General features: G+C 38.0%; 1 protein-coding gene across 11 annotated transcripts in view; it reads right to left on the bottom strand.

The window, feature by feature from the left end:
- The window catches only part of LOC145978267 (unconventional myosin-XV-like), a 536,876-nt gene that overhangs the window by 194,057 nt on the left and 326,443 nt on the right, over positions 1-16,376 (bottom strand). For all 11 annotated transcript variants that reach the window (XM_083110775.1, XM_083110774.1, XM_083110769.1 and 8 more), the window contains 6 exons: positions 14,140-14,291; positions 11,624-11,790; positions 10,986-11,114; positions 8,355-8,483; positions 6,935-7,050; positions 4,720-4,864 (listed from right to left, as the gene is read on the bottom strand). In XM_083110775.1, coding sequence (XP_082966901.1) covers positions 4,720-4,864; positions 6,935-7,050; positions 8,355-8,483; positions 10,986-11,114; positions 11,624-11,790; positions 14,140-14,291 — 838 coding nt within the window. The remainder of the gene's footprint in view (positions 1-4,719; positions 4,865-6,934; positions 7,051-8,354; positions 8,484-10,985; positions 11,115-11,623; positions 11,791-14,139; positions 14,292-16,376) is intronic.

The raw sequence follows: 16,376 nt of genomic DNA on the forward strand, positions 1-16,376 counted from the left end.
AAATGCGTAAATGCTGTGAATATAAAGTAAAACTTGACTAATTTCATATATGTTTGACCTTCATGGCATTATAATAGCTATTTTTCGCGATCCGCTTGCAACGGTCCACTCTCAACACTCGTTCTAGCATCTTTTTTCAATGCCTTTCCTGGCCAGACGCCGAGCAGGTTCGGCGTACAGGACTCTATATTCCTTGCTGCCTTTCTGGAGGGAAAGCTTCGATCTCTACAGCACGTGCATAAATGCTCTCTCATACGCCAGCGTACGGAGCAGCAGAGGTCTACCGTGATTTGTTCATGTGACCCTTCCTGCCTTCTGAGGCAGACGACAGCGGTAGAAAGAATTCCTACCCGGTTCTTCGCGCTCATGCAACTCTTGCTATATTGTATAATTTATCGCACGAACAGCGATGTGCATTAGAAACTAAAAGATCAGCACAGTTTTTTGTCAAATAAATTGGTGAAGTCCTCGTGGTAGAAATTCAGCCTGTGGCTGCTCTAACACTTAACCCGCAAAACTATTATTATTTTTTTCGTTATTACCTAACTGCTTAATATTGTGTCAATGGAAATGTTTAGCATTCATTTGAAAACACTTAACAACGAATTGTCTCTGGACAAAATTATTTTAAAATGTTTATCAGCATTCTCAAGATGTAATAAACAGTGGTCTGAATTACTAATCGACACTGTTACGTCAGTAGAGTGTACGATATTTGGATCATTAACCCACTTCCGTGGCAGAGTGCCTGGCACAGTGCGCCAAGACGACAGAGGTCCCTGTTTCGAATCCCGGCGTGAGCACGGTTGTTCTTTGTCAGTGTCCCTTCATCAATATCATCACTCATATTCATATTCGCAATTAACCAAAAGTGGTAGAAAAGCTAAATAAAATAAACCAAATCAATCAGTAGTTGGATCCTCCACAACAATGACGTCTACTGTTGTGCAGAGGCGCTTGTGATTCAGGTAGGTTTTTAATGACTTGCGTCATGCAGAAAGGTATAAAAAAAGGTATAAAACACCAGAGTTCAAAACATTTGTGGCACAGTGAGGCATCTAATTTTCTAGCTAAAACATGCATAAATGATGTTTTATTGAAAACCCAGCTGACTTCAGCCAAATAAACAATACCTGTGGCGACTAATACCATAAGTAAATTATTAAGCAAGAAAGGGCCGACCCTTCCTTCGGACTTGGCGTTCCCACCCGAAATGTCCATGCTACGCCACTGGTAAACAATGGCAAGGCGGACTGGTGGCTGTGTGATCTTGTCCGCCTAGCTTTTGTGTATACATTACCTGCTTACAACGAACCAAGAACTTTCTTTAGTTAATGCTCATTGTTCATAAACATAAAAATACATGTTTGTTGAACACTGATGCAACTGATATACAAAACAACATTTTTTCTCTTTTAAATCATACATGCCCTCAAATTTTATTTTCAAGAATTCGTGTTTATTTTCAAGGCATTCACTCTGAAAGACACATGTATTTGGAATGTGTGCTTTTCTCCATGCTACATGGGAATATTATTATTATTATTATTAGTAGTAGTAGTAGTAGTATTGTCGCAGATCTTTGACTGTGATAATATTTCAAAAGCTCAAGGGGGAGGGGATAAACCCCATAACCCCCCCCCACCCAAGCATACACCACTGGTTCCACTACTTGCTTCTGCCCTTCATACTGGGACAGTCTCTAGGACCATGAAAAAATTCAAGTACAATTTCTGGCTTTCAAGGCAAACTTCCCAAAAATTTTCTCTTTATTTAAACCTTATGTATTAGCACATCTGACCACCCACACACATACACAAATATATTGACAATATAGAGTGTCTGTGTGATTCCAATGTGTCCAAAAATTCTAATTCAATTCAATTAAACGGCATACATATTTTAAATATTTAAAATAAGGTGCAGAGTTTAAATTTGCCTTTTCGCATACTCAGACTCGAAATACATCTAGTACAAACACAAGTCACAAATGTTACAGGATATACTAAGCTATGAAAAATTGTTAACTGTATAAGAATTTCAAACTCAAATTTAACTAATCAACGTCAAGATATCTTATCTTGCAATATTCTTCCGTCTGTCAGATAGATCGTTCTGCAAAGGACCCTAACAAAATAAAGTGATTGACAGAATTCTGTTTTACTTTCCACACGGTTTTCTCTTCCTTCCTCAATAAAAGTACAAGCTAAACTGCGAAAAACTTGCCTCGGGAATTTATAAATATGTACGTGGGTCGTTCAATATATAAGTTTCCGTATGCTGTAAAAAAAAATATATATTTTTAAGATACATTAGAAAACTATACACACATGTGTAGGAGGATCCTTCCTCACTTCTCCACATAATCCCCATAGAGATTAAGGCATTTGTCTCACCGTTGCACCGATTTGTCCACACCCTTTGCAAGAAAATCAGGGCTCTGGCTATTGAGCACTATTCTCACTTCATCTGTTTCGAAACGGTAACCTTGCAATTCAGACTTTAACACCGGAAAAAGATTGAAATCACTCGACGTTAAATCGGGGCTGTATGGAGGGTGGGGCAGCCGTTCCCACCCAAATTCTTCAATTTTGTGTTGTGTTTGCACTGCTGAGTGGGGGCGAGCGTTATCGTCAAGAATAATGATACCAGCTGACAGGAGACCTGGTCGCTTATGTTGAATTGCGTTTTTCAGTTTATCCAATGTTTGACAATAACGGTCAGCATTAATTGTTCTTCCTCGTTCCAAAAAGTCCATCAGCAGAATGCCCTTAGCATCCCAGAAAATGGTCACAAGCACCTTCCCCTCTGATCGATCCGTCTTGAACTTCTTCTTCACAGGAGACTGTTTGTGCTTCCACTCCATGGATATTCTCTTGAATTCGGGAGTGTAATGATGGACAAATGTCTCATCCCCTGTCACAATGCGCATGACGAATGCATCCATGCTTCTGAATTCCTTATGACGAGAGACCTCATTTTCCGAACAAGCATTTACTTTTCTCCCTTGAGCGCATGCGCCTTCACGTCTGATAACGAATCGATTGTTGTTCCTTGTAGACGAAGGATGGTGCTTGTCAACCATGTGCTTCTTTTTAATGGCATTGCTTTATACAATATTTTATAGCACAGGGAAACTTATATATTGAACGTCCCTAGTATAAAGTCAATGAGATTTGGCTTAATAGAAGTCACAATGTTTCACATTTGCGGAGAAAAATTCACGCAGAATTCCCACAGCCAATAATGCACGCATAATTCATGGAATTCCCAGGGAGTAGCCACCCTGTGGGAGCAGAGAATTGGAACTCCCCTTCAACCACTTTGTAGCAAAGCAGTGCATGTGTCCCTTATTCACAAATCCACACAAATAGAACAAGTTCCTGAGAGGATAGTAGCAGTGGCCACCAAAATTAATAGATCATCATAAAAACAAATTTTGCGGACAAACAAGTACTTCGTTTCAGTACATTAAATTGCTACTGAGTGAGTGTTTCGTTTCCCCAAAACGTGAATTAATTACATAAAATTAATGAATGAATTAAGAGGAAGAGTGACAGTTTCGCACAAGTTGTGCATTTTTTCAATAACATCGGAATGGGCGCTGCTACTAAACCTCGACTAGACAAGAGAGGATGAATTTCTCTCAATGTTGCAACTGGAAGCGGATTTTAAAATCTATTATTAAGCATGACACGATGTTTGAAAATTATGATTCCCATGTATGGGGAATCAACTACAAGTTACAGGTAATCAAATAGGAGTTCTGACTTTTCCGACAACCAAGAAATTGTTCAAAGTGTCCTTTATCCATTCATTTACTTTTCTACGCCATCGAGAGAACAAATAAAATAATGCTCCCATAAGCGTAATGCATTTCTCCTTGCCTCCTACGGCGACACTGGCAGTGATACCAAACCTGATGCACAAAAGAGCTAGATTCCACCTTAACTGGAGCTAAAGTTGACTTTCAAGGAGCTAGATTTACGAAGGCTGGATAATTTTAGGTGTTAAAGGGGTGGGAGGCGCTGGCAATACTGTTAACTTTAAAGTGATGACAATTCATTCTTAGTTTTCACCATCTAGATCCGGCGGCATCACCCAGCTCCTGGGGAGGTAAGAGGGAGTGGGATGACACTGCCAATATAACAATATCACGTCACGTGAAAAATGTATATCACGGCAAAAGTTGATCTATGTGGGCCGGAGCCAGTGATGGCATGAGGGCAGGTGCCCCAGTTCACAGCCAAATGAGTGCACGAAAGAACCAGATCTGACTCCAAAAGAGCTAAGTTGGCAACAGTGCCGTGGAGGGAAGAGCCTCACGGAAACTGTTCCTCATGCTCTTGATTGAATTTTTTTGGGTGCGTCAGCACATGGCTAATTTGCACTCTTGTTGTTTAACTATTTTTTTTCCTAATGTCATTGTCAGTACTGTACTGAGCAATGTAATGTATTCATAACAATACTGAATATCCCATTTTCCACCTACTGTAGTTTTCCTGTTATACTGTTTTTCTCTCACACCTCTTCCGATTTTTTCTAGGTTGTTCAGTATAGTTAGAGTTTTTGTAATTCGAGGTTATCTCGGTCCCATCCATGTAGAATTATTAGTACTCTACTGTACTTGAATATCAGAAGATTGGACACAATTGCTCATGATATAGACTATGTAAATAAACAGGTAAGAGAAAACAAAAACAAACATCGTGTACTCACCTTTTCAGTCTCTACGATGAACCTCTCGATCATGTTCCTGATTTGGTTGGCCCTGTGAGTGTAGAACACGAATCTGCTGCCTGTCTGCAGAACTATCTGCAGGGCACTTCCTTTTGGCACTGAAGTCTCGGCAACATCATCAAACCTGTTGCAAAGACGAAAAATGATTTTACAAGAAGTTCAAGGCAACGCAAAATTATTTCAAGTTATAACAGACTGTAAGATGAATAAATTAAAGGAAAAGCTGATGTAAATAAAAAAATAATTATGGCTCAGCTGATACCAGAGGTACCCGTTTCATTTGAAATAATTACCAATCCCAGTCAATATTTTCTGGAATTCAGATGTCTTGCTGAGAACATATTGGTTAGGCATACGTGGAGTCACAATTTCCACAACATACTCTCTGTTTTTGTACAAGCTGTATCTAATTCAGTTTAATTTGTTCCCTTTCTTGCAGGGAGATGGCATTCCTGTTCACATATCCAATGCAACATGAGGTTTCAGTATGCCTGGAATGGACGTAAAAACTTACACAAGACATCAATTTGTAGAAATTGTGACTTACTAGCTCAGTGTAGGCATCCTTGATAGAATAACAGCTTAAAGCAGTTGTTTTCAACCTTTGTGAGCCCAATGTTTTTAACTTCATATGTTAATTAGTAATATGTACCCTTGAAATTTAATATGAATAAATAAATTATGGCACAATCATAAAGAGTATTGGTTCAGTTATGTCTAGGCGTGCTGACAAATATAAAATTTGGATTAAATTAGTAGATAACGACTAGATGTAATGGAATTTTTTACTTTCTTCTGGCCAATATCATTAAATTAATTTGGTAAGTGCTGATTTTCAAAGACGTGCTCCATTTCAATTAATTAGTATTTCCATTTCTGCAAACTGACACAGGTGAAAGTACACGATAATAGAAGCAAAAAAGTCTCAGTAAACATGGGTCTACAAACGAGCCATTTTCGAGATAATTGCAAATGTGCGAATACAAGCTGCCACTAACTTCATTGTTTGTAAACGTCATCCTAGTTGGTAAAATGCTAATAATGTGTGCGAATGTGTGGTTACAAGCCGTAATTGATTCTATTTTGTAAAAACCAATTGCTTTATTCCTTGCACGTTCCGAGGTTTGCTCTTTGTTGACAAAACAGAACATTTCTGAGAGGTGACGTTGTAATCAAACAGGATGGATACAATCAGTACAGATAATTGTACATGCTTGTGACCAATTCCGAAATAAACCGGGGGTGTTTGAATGCATTTTACCAACTGGGATGACATTTACAAACAATGAAGTCAGTGGTGGCTTGTAACCACACACTTCCAATTATCTCGAAAACGGCTCAATTGCGGACCCACATTTACTGAGACTTTGTTGCTTCTATTATCGTGTACTTTCACCTGTGTCAGTTTGCGCTATTATTTTTGAGACACCCTGTATATGTAAATGAAAATTGCTGTGCTGGGTTGCAAGTCAACCTTCCGGTTCTAACTCAAGAAAAGCCCAACCATTAAAATTCTAATTTGCAGGCTGCACGGGTGACAGTCTCCTCTCAACAGCTTTGATTCCTCACCGGCACTGGTGCAAAAGAATTTCCTCTTATTGTTGGTGTACCCCGAATGAAATGCCATCGTTCCAGGTGGTTACCAGCTCAGGCTGCAAGTTGCGAACTTCAGAAGAACCTACCGTAGCTCGGATTAATTTACGCCAGGGGTCCAGTACTGGGTCGCAGCTGGGCCCAACGGTTGAGAAACACTCAATTAGGAGGTTCTGGGTTCCATTCACAGTGAAGGCATAGATTCAACTTTAAAAGTACAGTCACGATTAGCCTATCTGGACATAAAGTGGACTTGAACTTAAACTTCAGGAATTCAGAAGAACATTAGTATCTGTAACACCTCACCCTTAATAATATCCAATTAAAAGGCTGCATGCTAGCAAAGATTATCACCAATGCATGATTAGATATGTACTCTTGCTAACAGTATCAAGCTGGACATTTGTAAAACCAATCCTTAAAGTACACGCCATCTTATTTTTGAGTTTCGTTTTAAGTCAACTTTATGCATAGATAGCCTAATTGGAACATGATCGAACAACTACATATTTCCACTGGGTATTGATCCCAGGACCCCTTGATATCTTTAATATTATCCTGCATATATAGATACTGATTACACACTCAGAATTGAACTTACGTGAAAGTGTCCAGAACTTGAAGATAATCGTTGGGCAGACTCTTCTCTCTGCGAACCATTCGGATTCCAGAATGAGAAACGGCCAAGTGCTGCACGTTGGGATTCTGATGGCCTCCCTGTAATGATAAGATAATATATGCCATTAGAACACGAGAAATAGGCACAATACAGCACTTACATATTTTTAATTAGATACAGACTGATATGAAATAGTTATAGATATAAATTCATATGAAATTTCGATGTAAAACTTACCACAACTAAACCTATATTGTATCAAACTGATATACTTTACTTTCAATGGTAAATTTTGTTGCACCTGGCAACACTTCTTAAATTATGCTGGTGAGCAAGGGGAGGGGGATTCCTTTCATGACACTAGCACAGCTTTAATGGAGCATATAAAAGTCATAAAAGTAAAACCAGGGTAGCCATGTGCACCCAATAATCCTTTCAGAAGTGACATTTTGTGGCAAAATTATAATTTATAATGTTTATATGTCACCAGTAGGGGCATGCATATTTCGTTTTTGACAAAAAAACGAAATTTGAAAAAACACATTGTAGTGTTAATTTTTCATGTGTTTGAAAGGTGTGAGATGCATTTTGTGACCTTGTTTTGTTACGAAATAATGCGAAATGAACTGCAAAAAGCGAAATTAACTCTTAAATATACAAAATTCAGGGTTTATTCACCGACGCGACACCTTGTGAGGTCTGAATTATCCTGAGAGTTATGCAATTCACGGAAAAGTTATTAATTCTGCTGTTAATATTGGAGAAGCAAAAATGGACTCATTTACACAGAAATAAACTTAATATTCTGATAACTACATAAATGTGCTATTAGAAGCGAAATGTTAATTCTGTGGAATAAGTGTAGTTTTTAAATCAAATTTAGGATTATATTCACAATTTTAAAACCAAAATGTATTTTTATATACCACTTTTCATCCAATTTTTCACCACTATAACACCAATATTTTATTTTATTTACCGCTTTTGAACCCGAAATTGACTCCGTTTTTGTACCGAAATTTTGCTTTTTTATTTACCAAAAATATGTGCGTCTAGTCATCAGTACATCAACTGACAAAATTCTAGACTGCTAGTGTTGCCAACCAAGATTACAAGTTACCAAAATGTGTGTTTCAACTTTATCAAGCATTGCATATGACCTTTCTTAGTCACAAACTATACAAAACTGCAAATTATCACCCTGCAATAATTGCAGACAATTAATTTATCTCCATTGATGCATTCTTTTGCTGCAACGAAGTGTTGTAAAGCTACACCTTGCACTGCACTGTACTGCAACAAAGCCCAACTTTCAGAACAGTTCCATCAATGTAAATTGTGAAAAATGTAAAAAATTATTCTAAGAAGAAAAACAGAATATAAAGAACAAATGTCAACTTACAGATACAGGAAATATCCTTGAGAAGTATGTTGGCCATTCCTTTGCCATATCAACAATATTCTTTTTGATTGTTGTCTTGTGATGGGACGAGTGCAAATTGTTTGTTGTGATCCCATAGCTATCCAGCATCTGAAAAATTGCAAAGAATATAGGAAACATTACATTGTGTCAGACAGGTATCCTGGAAAATGTTTCTCTACTAATCTACAGGACATTCCACATTGATATTTGACACTGAACTTACCAGAATTGAATAGTGATACTGAACTCATTTTTCCATACATATAATTTCAAAAATCTTTATGCTTATTGAATACACTTCAACATGAGTTCTGATGCTGGTGCAGTGTAAGCTTTGGCCAATATTGTTTCCACAAAGGTTTTTTTTTCCTTTATTTTTTGGCTGAGCCAATATAACTTTGAACCGATATCCACATTGATGCTTATACTCTAACCAACTCCCACCAATACCAATATTAATAATTAAAAAGTTGTTCAAAATATTGATAAATTGTATCTAAATATATCTGTTTGGTGGTTATGCAGAGATAGATAATTTACTCTGATAAGCTTACTTTTAATTTTTCCATGAAAATTTTTCCCACAATCAATTTCGCCGTGTGTATGTGTACACGCCTGCTGAAGCCATCAGACGGGTGGCAAAATCGATCGCGAGAAAAATTTGCATGGAAAAATGAAAAGTTAGCTTATCGGAGTAAATTATCGATTAATATTAATAACTGTCCCACTCCAATTATATAAATGAATTTACCAAGAGTTCTGCTTTAAAACATTCAAGAATTACATCAGAATATTAAATTATGTATCATATAATCACAAAATACAGGTTTTTTTTTTAAACACAAAACTGGTGCAAAATAAAAGGGAACTTCAAAATTTTCCTAATTTCCAGGATCATTAGACTCCATCAAGGTGTTGTGCGATATTTTTGAAGACCCTGTTGGTGACCAAACTGCCAGAAAAGTATCAGCTGGTATCGGTAAATGAATTCCAACCTATACTTTCCGATACCAATACCACTGGTATCGGGCAATACCAATACATTGGCTCAGCCCTAGATTTTCATGCCCTCCAGTATTTTAGTTTCCGGTTGTTTCAAGGATTTAAACAAGTTTTCCTTTGTAACATTTAGAAAGAACACACCCTCTTCATTAAGACATTTATTTGAACTACAAGGGTCGTTCAAGGTTGACCGAGACTTTCATGCGTAAAATATTAATGAATCAATGTAGCACTGCATTACTTCAGCAGGACAGACCATGATTCCTTGCGAGTAATCATGATCCTTTGCGACGCATTTGGCCCATGCGCAGTAGTGTAAACGAAGATGGCGGCAAGTAGTGTATCTGGTGCTGTGGAACAATTAATGAAATTTCTCATGAAGGAGAAGGAGAAACCTGCTGAAATTTGGCGTAAACTGCAAGCACAGTATGGTAAACAAACACTGTAAATGGCAAGAGTGTACGAATAGTGTCATAAGGGTTGCCCTCCACCCAAACAAAAGCAAAGCGCTGCCGTCTGCCAGCAAGATTTTGGGAACTGTCTTCTTTGACATGAAAGGTGTTATCCATGTGGATTTTTTGGGAGATGGGTGCCACAATTAATGCCCAGTATTACTCAACACTGCTTCACGGTGCTGTACGTGGGGCCGTTTGGATGAAAAGACCTGGAATGTTGTCGAAACATGTCATTCTTCTCCATGACAATGCCAGGCCACACACAGCCTATTTGACTCAAACAACACTGATCAACTTGCACTGGGAGTTTTTACCACACAGTCCTTACAGTCCAGATTTAGCCCCCAGTGATTTCCACTTGTTTGGGGCTCTTAAAGAGCATTTGGGCAGGACACACTTACAGACAGATGAGGAACTCAAGAACACTGTCCTGCAGGGGTTACGACACCAACCTACTTCTTTCTAGGCCAAAGGCATCAAGGAACTTCCTCAACGATGGCAACGGTGTCTGGATGTTCAGGGGGAGTACTTTGAAAAACTGGCATAGCTTGATGCTTCTATGTATGTATATTTCCTGTCTAGAAATAAAAGTCTTGGTCAACCTTGAACGACCCTTGTAGAAATAAACGTGAAGTAGAAGAAAAATTCTACAAATGTAAGAAATGCATACATACAAGCAGACTGAACCCTGTATGCACGTAAGCAGCCATATCCAAATTGTTGGAGCCTATGAATAGCATTAATGGTTAAATAAAACGAAGTTTATTTCTTCTGTGCAAGGTTTCCTTGCCCTTACAGATGGCATGTATTTTGAAGGTGAAAGCTACGTGTATAATGTTCATGTCTTGGACAATGGAATACAGGGTAGCAAATCAATTTTTATTTTGTTGATGTTCAAAAGAGGATGGTGGCAGTGGGTACCGAAATTAATAGAAAAAAAACCATCAGTTTCACAGATAATTAATATAGTCTTGATTCTGTTTTTTAAAATGTGTGTTCTCCTAAACTGTAACGTCAAGAAACATGTTAAAGCACTCTTAAAACTTTAAATTAGGAGCAAGAATCTATGTGTAAGTAAAAAGGTTCATATTGGTAGATCCGTAGCCAGTGCTTTAAGTACATCATAACCTGATACTTCTATTTTCTCACTCACCTTCTTCATCTTGTTACGTTCCTCTCGGCTAATGCGGATGCAGTTCGGACTCAGGGTATCTTTCACAATCTGGCAGAATATCAGATGGAGTGCCAAGGGATTCGTCATGTTCTCGTTTGGAGTAAACACCTGTTGGAGAAGAGATGATAAAGAGTATTGATAACAGATTGGAAATTAGGTAAACTCTCACGCAGCATTAAAAAAGTCTGTTTTTCCCCCTAAGCACCCTGTCTCCTGAAAATGTGCCTATCACCAGCAAATTTAATTTGTCATTGGACAACAGCAACCAACAACGATGAAACTTGGCACAAAAACACCTTGTCAGAGTTGTGACCTGCCATCTTGCAAAACCTGCTACCTAGCGGCCAAATGTGTAACTACACAACACTGCCTATTACAAAAGAAAACTTTCAGTGTCTCCATCAATTGCCATAATCATAAATGCCATATGTTGCCCAGAAAGAAATATTGAAACCCCGACAATTATTTTGCATGACCCTGTACATCCACAAAGCTGAGAAAAGAACCCCTATCCACTTCAATTACTGAAATCAATACATCCTTTGTATTAAGGAATTAAAGCTACGTATTCAATTGTACATTCATGTTAATTTACTTAACAGTTCTTCCCTACTTACCTCTTTTCTGATCTGTAGCCTCCAAGAAACCCTGTTGTATGTGAAGTATGGTGAACTACTGGGAGGATATAGCTTTGTCTTCATGTTCTCCAGGTTCTTGTCATAATCACGTTCAATTATTAGAGGTGCTGAGTCAACAGGCTTTAGGAATTCCGAGGACTCCTCAACTGCAAAGAAGAAAACAGGTGTCAAAACTTTTTTCAACCATTATTCTGAATAGCTCGCTCTAACTCTGTAAATATTTCTGAAGCTTTTTGTTTTAAAGTAGGGTGACCAGACACATACATTAAAAAAGAGGACAGACCATGGTGAAAAAGGAGGACAAAGTCATAAAAAAGAGGACACTGCAAAAAATGGCAACACATTTTGCCATTACTCATAATTTAATCAATATAAAAAAAAAAAAAAACTACCAACAATTTACTTTCAACAAATTCATTCTACTTTTAAGCAATGACAGCAATCTCCTAATATAATGTCTAACATGACAATCATAACAAACAATAGTTTGAAGCACAGAATTTTGGTACTTTTTTCAATTCTTGGACATTAGAATGCAATATCCCCATATGTGAATGCAAATGTTAGAAGTAAGCTTTACTTTAACTTATTTCCGAAAACCGAATTTAAATTTTAGGTAGTTTATATTGTCAGCAAATATGATTTTAATTCCACAAACATTTTTGCACTCTTTCAACGGCAGTTTCGTTTCTTCCATCCTCTAAAAGCTAAATATTTTCTTGCAAGATCACTGATGAATTTACACTTTCGCTTCATTATTTCATAAAAGTAAATATGACTTAATAATCAAAATTCTCACTACGCGTTTCTGTATCGCGTATATTTGACTCTAAAATGAACTGGCCGACCTCTGTGGCAGAGTGGTTAGTACACTGAGTCAAAATGCCAGAGGTCCCGGTCTCGAATCCCAGCCTGAGCATGAGTGTCCTTTGTGAGTGTCTCTTCATCAAAATCATCATATCATCGCTCATCCTCATCTTCGCGATTAGCCAAAAGAGGCAGAAAAGCGAATTAAAATAAACCATATGAATCAATCGAAAATGAACAGCTCAGGTTACGTGTGTTTCAGAAGTCTCAGATTGCAAAGCAACGTCTCAGAATAATACGTTCTATATATATAAAAAAACAACTGAACACAACTCCAACTGGCAGCTGACCTTGACTGCTATTTCTGGCCCTTTCTGTCCCCCAATCGTCTTCGGGGGGGGGGGGGGGGGGGGGCTCGATGGGCGTCAACAAACTAAGTTGCAAAGTAAAAGGTGAAGGAATCACATCGCTCTCCCGAAGCAACGTTGCCAAACGTACTTCTGTTTTTGCCAGTTGTCTATTTGCATGTTTGCATGTGGAACTCCCTCATGTGTGCAGTTGTACCATTAACCCCGCTGATTTCTGGTGCTGGCAATATCATTGCCCGAGAAGACTCTCTCGTGCTTTGCAGTACGTTTGGCAACATGTGGTGTACCCAACACTCATTTGTTCCATCCTGCGAACAATGTTTGGTACTTTGCGACTCGAAAATGCCCGATTTCAGTTGAAGAAAATTCAACTGATCACTGATTCGCTGTTTCCCAGCATTGGAGTTGCATTCAGTATAATGTAATGACTAGGAGTGTACAGGAAAGAACTTTTTTTGGTCGGTACGGGAGAGAATCGCGATTTCCGGAACAAGCCGGGAAATGTTTAAAAATTTCCCGACGCTGTGGAAATCACGAATTTTATGTCACTGTCTTTTATTTTATTATTATTTTTTTTTAGTTTTCAAGAAGTGTCAAGACACTTACAATGCAGAAAACATCAAGAATTAACCACTTTTAAAAATGACCATATGAAGGTTCCTGACTGCTCGGGATCCTCAAAAGTCTGGAAATCATTCCCCGAAGTCGGGATCGGAACGGGAAATTCTTTTCTGGATCCCACACACCGCCACTAATGACTCAGTCGGAAAAATGATCGTGTTCAACTCCCAGATGCTAGGTGAGCATTACTCAAATACTTAACATGCCCCAAGTGATATGTGGAAGCATTCTTGATGCAGCACATGTGCTATAGTCGATGCTATACTCTTTCCAAAAAAGGAGGACATTTACTGGTTTCTAAAAAATCAACCCAGACACCTAAAAAGGAGGACATGTCCGAATAAAAGAGAACGTCTGGTCACCCTATTTTAAAGACACCTTATGCAAAGATAGGCTAATCGGTGCTGGACCCAAAGTTTAAAGTGGGATCTGAACCGTTATGTGCCTCCTACTCGGGTATTGAACTTGGAACCTTGATTACAAGGATATGACATTACCACTATGCCATCAGGAGGCCCATTTATTTCCGAGGGAACCTTTGAGTCAGAGCGATTTAACATTGTGAGTATTTCTCCCCATAAGATCGGCAATAACAGAGGTGATGAAAACTGAAGAGTTAAAGTTCAATGATCACCGGTGATCACGATCTGGCGACCGTGGTAGTGACTTCTGTCTCACCCAACATTATGCAATACTTACTTTCAATCCGTTCCAGTTTCTCCGTATGGTGTGTTGAAACCGAAGACCTCCTGTCCCTGTCTATTCGCTGGACGCTGTACATGTCCCTCGAGTGTTTGATTGGCTGGATGGGTGGCGGGGGTGATCTTGGGTGTGGAATCACAGGGGTGTTACTGCAATGCAAGAAGAGGAAACATAACACATCATCCAAGAGAATTTATCACTTAGGGATGGACCGATCTGACATTTTTACTGATGGCAAGAGCCGCTATTGTACCTTGGTACACAAATTAAAACTCATAATGATTCATCCACTCCTTAATGAGACTGATGGGTTCAGACTTTAGAAATTTTATTTTACAAAACCAAGGTGCACAAATTCAGTTTTGTATTGATAAAAATAATTTTTACAAAATAATGTAATTGTGCACCAAATTACAAACAATTTATTGAAGTTACAAGGGGTCATAGCAACTATATTATTTCTCAAAGTTACATAGTGCTACCACAATATGATCATATGTCCTGGAGAATATGGTACCTGTAGTCTGTGGACACATCACTAGATAGCAGTGTGATGGACGATTCTCCTACAGAGAGCAGTGGTAACCCATTGTTGAGTCAACCGCCATGCCATGACATGAACAGCATTCATGTATCAAAATAGCTGTTCTTCAGGACAGGAATGCCACAGGCAGCTGGTGGAAACTGTGGCGAATAGTGTCCTACCATAGAATATGCCTCTCTTGTTCCTGTAAAGCTTGTATGCTTTCAGACTTGTAAACACATGTGGCTACATTTAAGGATGATTGCTCAATTCACTATCCTACACTGGTATACATGATTTGCACTGTTCATACATTCTACATTACCATACACTGCCCCTTTCCAATTGTATATTTTGGATTCTCATGTCGGTCCTGCATTTTTGAGAGAAAAAAATAGTTGCCAACCCACGTATCAGCAACTTTACCAAATAAATATGCTTCTATTGGCATATTTTTCATATCAATGAACTTCAGTACATTAATTTACATCATGACAAAGATTGAGAATATTAATAATTTACTACAAAATACACATCAAACTCCACGGTGCAACAGCCCAGAGCATGCAAAGCAGCTATTTGCATTCAGTGACCTGTGGTCAGAGCATCGATGGGTGTGACAAGAGCTCGTTACGTAAATTTTAGGGGCGAACCCAGGGCCGCTCGCACCAAAGGCAAGAGTGCTACCCATTTGGCTATGCAGGAGCCCTACTAGTGCATAGAAGTAGTTTCAGGGATAATGCTATACTGAACATGACTGTAAAGATATTTAATTTGCTTTCAAATGAGTCTTTAATAGGGATGAACTATTGGTATTGTCAGATGCCAGTTGTATCAGTATACGAAAGTACTGGTTGAAATTCAATCACCAATGCAAACTAATACTTTATCCAGAGGCCGCGTGTCTTGTGGAGTCTGTCAAAATGCCACACAACACTTTTGCAATATCTAAATATTATGGAAATTATGGCAATTGTGTTGGTATAATTTCAATGGTTTCGGCGCAGGCTATTCTTTAAGTATGCATGAAAAAGACGATCTTTTGGACATGATACAGTGGTTTATTCTAAAATATATTTTTAATCAGGGTGTCTACTAAAATAACAAATCCAAAATTCTTGACTTCTTCTTGATCTTTCCCTCCTTTTTCTTATTTAACATTTATTTAATCGACCCTTACTTAGGTATAGTTGGAAATTAAGAAAATATATATTTTTATTCAATGAAAATGGAAAAACTGAAGCTGTACTTTAACAAGAGAATTAGGCTTGCTTTAATTATTAATGTATTATTTACAATACTTCACGCATACAAGAATGTAATTCATAAGAAATGAAGTGAACAAATCGTAACCACAACTCAATACAATTTTAGATTTCCAAATATTCAATTTTATGAAATTGCAATATAGTTATATGTATAACAATGTAAATTCACTATAATGTAAAAAATAACAAAAATTCTTGACCACAAGCAAAATTTCTTGACATTTTCTTGACTGGTAGACACCCTGTTAATTCATTTGCTACATACAGTGGAAAAACGATTACTTTATGTTCCTGGATTTTACATTTTCCCAATTTGTACATTCAGTCTTGATGGTCCCAACATAATAAAATGCTTTGAAATTTTACATTTTCCTGCATTTTAAGTTTTTGCAGCTTGGTCCCTTGAAAAATGTATAATCGAGGTTCTACTGTGTATGTGCAAA

The sequence above is a fragment of the Lepisma saccharinum genome, chromosome 24, assembly GCF_977018435.1.
Source record: "Lepisma saccharinum chromosome 24, izLepSacc3.1, whole genome shotgun sequence".
Lineage (NCBI taxonomy): Eukaryota > Metazoa > Arthropoda > Insecta > Zygentoma > Lepismatidae > Lepisma > Lepisma saccharinum.